The sequence below is a fragment of the Perissodus microlepis genome, chromosome 11 (genome assembly GCF_051167445.1).
Source record: "Perissodus microlepis isolate ML-2025 ecotype Zambia chromosome 11, ASM5116744v1, whole genome shotgun sequence".
NCBI classification, from domain to species: Eukaryota; Metazoa; Chordata; class Actinopteri; order Cichliformes; family Cichlidae; genus Perissodus; species Perissodus microlepis.
In genome coordinates, this window is record NC_140471.1 from 33420719 (window position 1) to 33431412 (window position 10694).

The window sequence follows — 10694 nt, forward strand, 5'->3', positions numbered from 1 at the left end:
TCCAATTTAATCTCTGTTATTGCACACATTAGTTTTCCCTCCTAAATTAGCACAGACAGCATATTACTTTGAACCACATGCTTCACCTAAACGTCTGTGTCTTCCCTTCTGGTAACTGTATCGTGGCTCTTCGGGCACAAGTGCTTTAGTAGCCAGAATTTCTTGACATACAAGCTAAAGTCAACAATACACTCTGCTATAGACATTATATTTAAAGTACAGGATGTGCTTCCTATTACTGGCTCCTATTGTGTGAACATTTCACATCAATCATGGTGCACAAAACCAAAGATGTACACAGAAGAGACTGCACAGTAACTTCCAACATCCTGTGTCCTGCGTAGATGTGCAACACACTGGCTCACCAGAATGAATGGTATAACACAGAGGCTTGAACTTCAGTGTTTACCTTGATAATGCTGCTCCTGCGTGGTATTTCAGATTTGGTGTCCAGACCGGCAGAGGTGTTGGCGTTGTCCACCCCGGTTTGGCTGCCAGGTGCGACGAGGGATCCCGAGCCGACCATATTTTCAGATATCCCACAGTCTCCATTCAAGACCGACACTTCGCAATGCGTCTTACCAGCTGCGTTGTCGCTGGGCACGGCAGTATCCTCGGGATTCAATGGAGGCAGGCTGCCGTCCTCTTCAAACTCCGCCATAGGCACTTCGAGCACACACACACGCTCCCTTTCTCTCTCTCACACACACACAAGCTGACGAGCTGCTGGGTAACAAAGCCGTATGTTTCAGCCGTACTCCCAATTTCCTGCCTGGCCTATTGCCTCGATGTAACATTTACACCAAATCACGCCGTATCATCTCTCGGTGCAGATAGCTGACAGGTTCCTACAGAGAGAGGGGTTTTCTCCGTGCATTGTGCTCTGTGGAGAGAAACCACAGCGATTAGCATAATTAGGCAGCATGACAGTAGTAACAACAGCAACGTGAACAGTGGCAGCTTTTGTACAGAAGGCGTTCAGCAGTGCGCTGAAAGCGGATGTTAACTTGCAATCACTACAGGCTGTCATCACAAATGCAGCAAATACAGCCGGTTTTTTCCCATTTATGTGCATGCTTTCTTGTGCATTTCTGCACAAGTTCGCACACACAGCGACTCCATTACGGTCCATTTAACTGTAATAACAATAATAACAACCCACCCACACCAGCGTACCGGTGGTCGTTAAGGTAAATAACGTTAACAGAAACTTATCAGGTCAATTAACGTCTCCACTAAAGTCACGATTAGCTTCATGTGACGCTCGTCGGTTTTGTGTACTTGCCTTTTAAAGCGCCTGGTCCCACACTATCCATGAATGACCCGTCTTCTTTGAGCACAGCACCCTTTGCTGTCTTTCACTACTGTGTGCCGAGCAGCGCTTAGCTTAGCTACAGCTAACTCCACTCGCCTGCTAGCTGTTTGAAGTTAGTTTTCCCAGCCAACTAAAACTCTAAAAAGGAAGGAGAGAAATGCTTCCCCTGATTTTTTTCAGGTCAGACTCCAGCGGTTCTTACGTTTTCTTAAAAGAAAAATGAGAAAAGAAACGAAAACGTTGATTTCCCGTTAAATCACGCGCATACAGTAGTCTCCATGGAACAAAGTTGTGTATGTCTCGTGAACGCGCAGCAGGAGAAACAGGCCGAGCTGTCAATCAAACCCATAGACAAGGGCTGCCAAACATACGGCCCGCGGGCTGGTACCGGTCCGCCACAGGGTCCCGTTTGGTCCACTTGATGGTTTGGCAAAGTGTAAAAATTGCAGAATAAACCTTAATTACTCCTGTTAATCAATAACATGTACCATGCTGTAGTGTTATAAATTACTCTCAGGAAATAAGAAGTAATACCCCTTATTGTAAAGTTATAAAAATGTGGTTTTTTAATGGTTTTTAAGGTTTTTAAAAAATTTGAGCAAAATTTTTAAAAACTTTACCTGTGCCTGAGCTGAATAGTTCTCAAAGTTTTACTTCATGTCCAGAAGAGAATATTTGGACGTGTAATAATATTTACTTATTAAATTATTAAATATAAACAATTACAGAATGTTTTTACTGAGCTTACCCACTTAAGCTGAAATTAGGTTGCACTTTGACTAAAATAAGTTAGAAATCCGTGCTGTAAACTACCAGGAAATATTAGACCCACACACACACATCAATTACTTTCACTTTTCTACATAGCAAACAAGGCTGCATGCCACACACTGTAAAATACCCACATGCCTTTCACATTACTCTCACATAGTTTAAGTGTTTTCTTGCTGACTTATGTCACATAAGTCAAAACAAAAGTACGTGCAAAAAGGCCACAAAACCAACAGCACCACAAAGTCACCAAGAGCATACAGAGAGTAAACTAAGAATGACTGAACAGCATTTCAATTCCAGGTTTGTATAAACTTTTCAGCCATAAATGGATATAAATGTTGGATGTTACCTATCTGTCTGAGGTAAAATAAAGGTTACAACGTATTCCAAGGAGACACAACATACCATGCATGCAGTGCAAACCAACCCAAATCCTCTTTTTATGGTAACATTTGGATGATTGGAACAGAACTTTTATCATCGTTTCAGCCACGATAATCATTATGTTGAATAATTTGTGTCTTACATGGAATGTGGATGACACAGTGTATTTGTGTTTTCATCTTCATCACAGGGAATTAAGACAATGTAAAGTTGGTTTTCCTCACTTTCACAGAAACTCCCTTGTGAGTGAAAGTAGCTGATTATTGTAATAGCACAACGGCCACCTTCATTGGGCAAGTGTTTCGTGTTATGTCATACCCGGGGAACTATGTGCTAGAGTAGGTCCAACCACCTGGGAAGGGGCTCAGTGTGAATTGTAGAAGTGTTTTGGGGTCAAATGCATTTTTCATGCTTACACCTGCTGTGTCGCTTAGGTCATGTCAGAGCAATGAGAAAATGCAATTTTGATAATGTGGTTTAACAGTTAGAGCTCATTTTCACTTATCAAGTGAGAAAATAAACCCTGTAGTTATACTGTTCCAGTCACCATTCATTCTACCTACAACATTTAACAAGGATAATACAAAAAAAACCCACCAAAAAACATAAATAAGTCTTGCTGGTGTAGTTCTGCTTTCTTTTTCTTTTTCTTTAATTTTATTATATATTTCTGTATCATGTTATGTTCTTTTCAAGCATCATCTGTGAATAATGCATAAAAAGAAAGTAAACAACACAAAACAAAATAAAAGTCAACAGGAGCAAGAAGCAAGTGCACACAAAAGATTCTTGGGCAAATGTCATTAATCTCACAGTTTTATTCATCGGTTTCACATACAGGAAGTCCTTGAAGATACAGGAAATAGATGGATAACCAAAATATTGTCAAGCTGCTTTTAGGAAGAGCAAAGACAATGTTCCATGGAAAGCCTTTCTTCAGCAGGGAATGCTGTTTTCTAACAATGACCAGGCAGGGTTGACTCTACACTTACTTTTGAAAGTAAACAGATTAATGCTTTGAAATATAAACTGCTTTCTCTGCATGACTGTAGGACATGTTCTGAATGACTAATGTTGTTGTTGTCCATCTGAGTGGTATTTATGATGAATCAAAAACAGCTCACATTATGTCTAATTTCCTTGTATTTATATGGACGGTGCTCGGAAGATGTACTAATCTGAAAGGTGAAGTAACGGCTCTTACTACATAACAGTCTCATTGCACTATTGCGTCAGATTTCTTGTGAAAATATTCTCACAGTAACTACTCTTCGAAAGAAAATCGGGTTTTAGGAGGGATGATCAAGCGATTTAAAATATTAGTCATGCATAGTCAATACAGACCTTAAATGTAATTCATAGAGCCTAAATTCATATCCTCCTTTACAAAAAGACACGCAGAGTGAGTGATGAGGCTTAACGTTATTTTACATGGTTTAGTAGGCTTTGTTCATAGTCCACTGCCTCAGATGAAAGCAGGCAAAGCGAGTGTTGTGAAATACAAAAGCAGGAGGTGGGGTGAGTTGTACAACAGAGACATCTGCTGACTCATAATGGTACACTGTCTTTTTTTGTGCAGGGCAAAGTTTGTTCTGACTTTATCCTGTGACCATTCGCGTTTGCATTACAAAACACTTATAATAATAATAATAAAAACAAAACGTCTACCCATGCACCCTAACTGCCAGTGCATTTGTGCTCTTTCTCAGCATTCCCATTTACATTGTTATGTTTTAAATATAAAAGAGCATTTTCCTTTTTCAACATGGTCTTTTTGTACAAGTGTGTAAAACAGTTTAGTTGTTGGTGATTTTCCTTCGGCTCTGGTTCGGCTTAAAGCTTTTTTGGTGGTGCCTCCGAACAGTTCTCTGTGGTACCATGTAAGATGCTACCGTTGTCCCCTTGACAAGAGCTACTATTTGTAGTTAACTATTTGTTTTTAACCAATTTTCTCATTAGTATAAGAAACAAAACAGTCGGGTACATTCAGTATTTTTTTAATTAATATTTATTCATACATTTGGAAATTGATTTTTACTGTATCCTTATTATTGAGTGTGTGTTCAGTATTTCATTTAGTTTCTTTGCTTTATTGATTGTTTGTTTAATTGTTTGTTTTAGGTCATCACTAGTTAATGAGAAAAATGTCATTTTTGCAGCTTTTTAAACAATGCTTCTTGATATTGCAGTGTCATCTTTAACCGTGGGAAATTCTCTGCTGACTTTAATTACATTTGACAATAAAAATGAATGTGAAGGCAATAAATGCATATTAATGTAAACTCAATAAATATGTGTATGTAAATATAATAAAGCTCATGATGACTGTTACATATGGGATCAATTTACTGAAGACTGTTCATATTCAGTCATTTAAAGACAGCTGAACTTCAGCATATGCAGAATATGCTATTTTTAATGTACTAATACTTATTGTATCAGTATGTGCTGAGTCAATATTTAAATGCACCATCTGGTGCTGCCAGCATCAGTGGATTAACAATAACACTTTATTTAATGTTTGTTCCGACAAAATACTGCGATTCATTATGACTGTCTGTCCACAATCTGCAAAGTGTCTTTGATTAAAGGTGAAGTGTTAAAAAAATGTCTTCAGACAATAGAACAGATTTGTCTGTATTTATTTTTTTCCATGTTCTCTTTCATATGTCATTGGTATGTTATCTCATGTTACAGACAGAGAGCCAACAAAGAACATGTGAACAGTACTGGGCTGAAGCTCAGTTTGCAGACTCAAGAGTTTAGCCTTTAGCCTATTGGAATGATCTCGGTGGTGCATGTGCATGAAGCAGGGCACCAAGCCTTCACCAGCTCATTACTGCATCCAGTGGTGTTTTTCAAGATTGGACAGTTGATGTAATGGTCTATATATGGACAGGGGTTGTCTAAAAATAAAGTAAAGCAATGATTAGCTCATTGTCTTCATTATCAGCAACACATTTTACCTGCCCAGTAATTAAACACCACATTTGTAATACATTTACTTACTGCAGAGTTTGTCCACACAGTTGTTAGGACAGGAACCACATGGAGATCCAGGTGTGTAAGGCGGACATCGCCTGAAGTTTCCTCTGTTAAATAAAAACAGTTTATTACAATTATTTCAGGCTTAATAATTGTAATTTCGTGTCATTCAGACTCTATTTTTTGTTTTGTCTGAGCACATATGTCTGTATTTACATATATATTCATATTTGTACATGTAAATGCAAGAATGTGTACTTGTATATATCGTTTTTTCTGTATATGTCTGAAATAAAGATAAAGATACAAAGTGTGCTCCACCCTCAAACTTCAATTTGTTTCCATCGCTGTTAAGATTGCTAACAAAGTGACATGTAAAATAAAGCCACTGTAGGCTTTACGGGTGTGAAAGGTGTCACCTACGCGCGATAATAATGACAGCCATAGTAATAGATGTTGTTAGGGCACAGTGTTGCTCCACAGCCAACTTTGTATGAGCTGTTCCATATGACCTGATGAGAAAAACATAAAGCCGTTGGTTTTAGAGATACTCCAGTGTTGAAATAGCTACTGACTGCTCAAATATGAACATAACTCATGTTGTTTGTCCTGTTTTAACATTACTAATTCTTGACTGCCTGGAAACATTTGGGCACTACACTCTGCAAGTTAATTTGTATTTAAAGCACTACATTAGTTTTAGTTAAAAGAGACAAATTTATCTTCCTAAAAACACAGTGCCTGTTTAAAAGTGATTAAACAACTGCTTTTTGAAATATAAAAATTTCATTTTTCTAAATAGGTTTGGATTCTCTTTTTGAAAGCAGGAAGGGCCACTCGTCTTGAACATACAATCCACCATAAAATGAATACTTAGTAATGAGAAAGACACAAACAGAGTCCTTCGTCATGACATCAAAAGCATCCTGCAGCTCAGATAGCAACATTATACTTTTATTCAACAACGATAAAACTAGAAGGAATTTTTGTACTTAATCGTTTGGACTTCTCTTATCACTGTCTGCACTTTCTACTTAATTCTTGTATTTTGCATAATGTGAGCCAGAGTTCTCATGTAGCGCTTCGATCAGCCAGTCATTAGGCAGTAGTTAAGTGCGTCATTTCTGAAGGGGCTGACCTTTGGGATTTTCATCATAACTGTCTGTAGTTTACTCAAAGTGGTGCAAAAATGTTTCTTACAGCATGATAATGCTTCATGGCAAACAGCAAACGTGTCGGATAGACTTTATTAATGTGTCGACCTTAGTGGGTGATTCACAATATAAATGTCTATCTGACAAAGCTGCAGATATCACTATATTATTACCGCATACTATTGTCAGTGTAGACCAAAATCATTAAACAGCTACCAAGAACTGAGGCTACTTGAGAACAAAAGGCATCCCTGGTGTTAAAATGTTCTGTGATGTACTTTCGGGAGTAACTTTTCTTAGATAAGCTTATATTAGTTCAGTTCAAGAATAATATGTTCACTCAGTTGGAGTTGTGTTGTTTGGCCACCTGATCACTGCAAGCCTAAGATTCATGCTCTTTTGGGTATGTATTCACTTTGTTATTGTGTGAATGTTTTGCTGAGCAAAGATCTGTAAGACTGAAGCAAGACAGTAATAAATGGAGAAAACAACAACCCCAAAGATGCTGAAAAGCTGCATGAAATGAACGAAGTCGTTTCATTTGTCATTTGATCCACAGTTAACCCATTAAAGTCTCAATCACTAATCCATTGCCAAAAAAGGTCTAATTGAAAATGTTGTGTTTAAAAATACGTGATATCAATTTGCATATATGAGTTTTAATTTGTATCATATTTGCTACATCAGCCATTCTTTTTGCAATTTATTCCTTTTGATGTACCATGCAACTTATTTCTGTTTTTTGGGGGGGAAATAAATCACACTGATGATGAAGAAGTCTCAAAAACTCACAAAGAGTCATGTAAACAAATTATGATGCACTTGGCTTTAATGGGTTAACAAAAAGAAGCAGCTATCAAACAGGTAAAAGAAAGCAGAAACCTTTCTGTATAAGCTGTTGTTACCTGTGTATAGTGACCAATAGATTTTCCATTGGTGGATCCAGTGGGGTAATTGTAGTGTTCTACCTCACTATGCCACGCATTGATGACATCAGTCCACGACTTAAGAGAAGATGAATAGAACAGATTCTCGCCCAAGTGATATCCTTTTTGACAGTGGGAAACATGGCAGCACTGATTATTTATTAGGATCTACAAATGCAGGCTTTCGTTTTCATGTCACAGTAGATTTAATTTTTAGTAAAACAGGGTTCATTAAAAGCCTATAGATCATTATCTCCTCGTAGATAATATATTCTACTCTGTGTAATTTGTTATTAAAAGAAGGTATTAAGACTGAAGATAAGATAAAGTTCACTGTGATTCTGACCATCAATCACAGGTTTTCTCAGTTCAGAGGGAACCTTTAAATTGAGTCAGATTCAGATATGGAGATGTGGTGCAAGGTAAAAAAAAAAGAAAGAAAGAAACAGAAGGAATAAAGGGAAGAGACATATACCATTGAGCAGGCGGGTGCTGGGTGCTCCATGAGCCAGAATACACTGGTCAACCCAAGCCTGAGCACTGGCTGCTACCTCCTCGCTATAGCTCTATAAAAGAAAAAGAAAAAAAACCCACAATATTTTGAACATACACCAACAATCCCTAAGAAAAAAAAATCATTCTCTGGTTAGATTTGTGCTGAAAAGCAGCCCATTTGTGCCTGGAAAAATTGGTGAACTAAGAATGCAGAGTTAGAAAATACATCCTATTCTAATGCTTCAAATATGAAATGGCTTTAACTGAAGTGCCCTTGCTATTTGACACAAGCCAGTTTGCTATTCTACCAAAAGCTCCAACGCAAACGTGCAATTTTTCTTTTTACTTCTCTGCTAAAGCCTCACACCTCTGCACCCAGCTCGTTTGGCAAGGACATGAAACAGCTTTATTCTCCTGCTTTCAGAACTTCTGGCTTGATTTCCTACACTGAATATGCTTTAATAAAAGAAACATTAATCACATGTGATTAATATATAAATCATATTTTAGACTGATTAAATCTATCCATGAAATAAAATTGTCTAATGTATTTGAATATGTCAAACAGCTTCGATACATTTGCATACAATCTGAGTTGCTTGAATAGAACTGGAAAGAACTGGAGTCACCTCCTTATCATTAAACTATACAGTCCGGATTTTGCAAAGGCTTTTATGATTTACAGGACTGTGGGTGAGGTGCAGTAAACCTCTCCCACTTTATCATTTTTCTCCCTCCTACAGGGAAGGAGGGAAAACAAATGCTGAGGATTGTGAGTAAACACTTGTGGAGCCACATTCACTGTTAGAGTTGAAAGCACGACTGACCATCATCAGCATGTCAGACGCCGAAGGCTGAACCGCTCTCCTGAACGTATTGTGCACGTCTACGATCTCAGCCTGAACCGTTGCATTTTGTGGGCAAACGTCTGCAGGAGCACACACACACACACACACACACACACACACACACACACACACACACACACACAGAGACATTAAAAATCAATGTGTAAACACCGGATTACAGACATAATAAGGAGTGGTATATACTCCCGTGGTTTAATATCCATGATATGACTCACAAACATATCCTGGTTTAATTGCTCTAAAATGACTCGACATACAAAAAGAATACACAGAGAGAACTGGGCCAAATGCATTAATCTTACAGGGAGACTTACTGGCACAGTTTCAGATGATGATTAAAATAAAATACTTTTGCAAACATGCCTAATGCATTTTTCACAGTGCTTACCTGGCTGTGGACACACCATGGAAGGTAGCATTTGAAAATGGAAGGAAAATTCAAGTTAATTTCTCATAAATGAAACAGACTAAAAATGCTAATTCTACTTGTTGTAGCTATTTTAATGCTAGTATTTGTTTGTTTGTTTGTTTTTTATCAGTTTCATTCACTGCTCTGTCAGTGAAGTTTATAGACAATTAACACTATAAAACCTTTGATGAGTCCCAGTGGTCCCCCAAGATATGACTAATAGTGGAGAACTGTATCCTTGTGCATCATTTGTCTTGCATGAAAAACTTAATTCAACAGTACCAAGTGAATGAAAATAAAGAATATTTTAGTCTAAACTCTGCTGAGGACTCACAGAACAAAAAAGAGGTTTTAAATTCTAAAATATACACTTTTCAGCCCATGCAAAATTCTTGCAGTATATGATAACATGGGTCACATTACTGTGTAGTAGAGAAGAAAGCTTTGCACTTCTACTCACCATAACACATGCTGAGTGCACCTGATGCACTGCCACGATGTAAATGAGGAATGCTAGCATTTTCTCTGAGAACAATAAAACAAAACAAAAATCATTTTTTTCTTTTTATCCATGATGCTTTTAAACATTGTTGCCATTTTTAATTTCTGTGTAGTTTTTGTAGCTTGCCATTCATCCATGAAATAAGATATTCCTTCCAATATATATATATTATTATATATTATATTATATATATGTATATTTATATGCTATAGCTTTGGTTATATGATATATAACAAACTATAAAAATGCTTAGATCTTACATACCTGCTCCTAAGTCCTCAGGACGATGAGGTGAGTTGGCACTTTCCTCTGCCTCCTTATATAGATCCACGTCAAGTGCTCAGTACACTGGATATTGTACAAAGACAAGTCTGTCACATTGCATTAAAGGGGCCCTTTCTTCATAAGAGTACACCTGACTGCGAGTAAATGGGGAATTGTTAAGCCTGAGGGTTTAGCGACTACCTGATGTATTGACCTGTGTTTACACAGCATAGAGTGGAACGGTTTCTGAGGTCAAAGCAAATAAGGAATACTGATGGATTAGAAGATAAAGTTGTATGCTTTTATATAAAAAAGGATTACAGTTTTTCTCAGTTTCTTTGGTGCATTTCTCACAACAGAATTGATCTCTGCACCACTACTAAGGCTTTTCACAAAACAATTAGTGCAAACTGCAAAACATGGTGGATAACTTGCAAAAGTGAGTCACTTCATCAAAAAGAAAAGTCAGTTGTTCAAAAGCAAGTCAGTTGCTCAAAATAAGTAGTCAATGCTTCAAAAGCAAGTCCCTTAATCAAAACCGATAATATATTCATCAAAAGCAAGTACTTAAATCAAAGTGTCAGGGCTGTCACAATTACAAGTCATTACACCAGCAC

General features: G+C 37.5%; 2 protein-coding genes across 3 annotated transcripts in view; both read right to left on the reverse strand.

Moving 5' to 3' along the window:
- plcl2 (phospholipase C like 2) overlaps positions 1-1612 on the reverse strand; it is a 43469-nt gene extending 41857 nt beyond the window's left edge. Inside the window, exons 1-2 of one of the 2 annotated variants that reach the window (XM_084944290.1) lie at positions 1286-1612; positions 410-883 (exon numbers count right to left, since the gene is read on the reverse strand). In XM_084944290.1, coding sequence (XP_084800416.1) covers positions 410-661 — 252 coding nt within the window. In that variant the 5' untranslated portion in view covers positions 662-883; positions 1286-1612. Of the gene's footprint in view, positions 1-409; positions 884-1162; positions 1242-1285 lie in introns of those variants that run through there. The other variant, XM_084944291.1, reaches the window with a different exon arrangement.
- Positions 1613-5088: 3476 nt separating this feature from the next.
- On the reverse strand, positions 5089-9833 carry LOC146378313 (cysteine-rich venom protein). The gene is made up of 7 exons (XM_084945076.1): positions 9768-9833; positions 8861-8961; positions 8014-8104; positions 7518-7660; positions 5882-5970; positions 5483-5565; positions 5089-5379 (listed from the first exon to the last, which is right to left on the reverse strand). Exons 1-7 carry the CDS (start codon positions 9829-9831, stop codon positions 5243-5245), a joined length of 708 nt encoding a protein of 235 aa, XP_084801202.1. The 5' UTR covers positions 9832-9833; the 3' UTR covers positions 5089-5242.
- Positions 9834-10694: the final 861 nt, after the last annotated feature.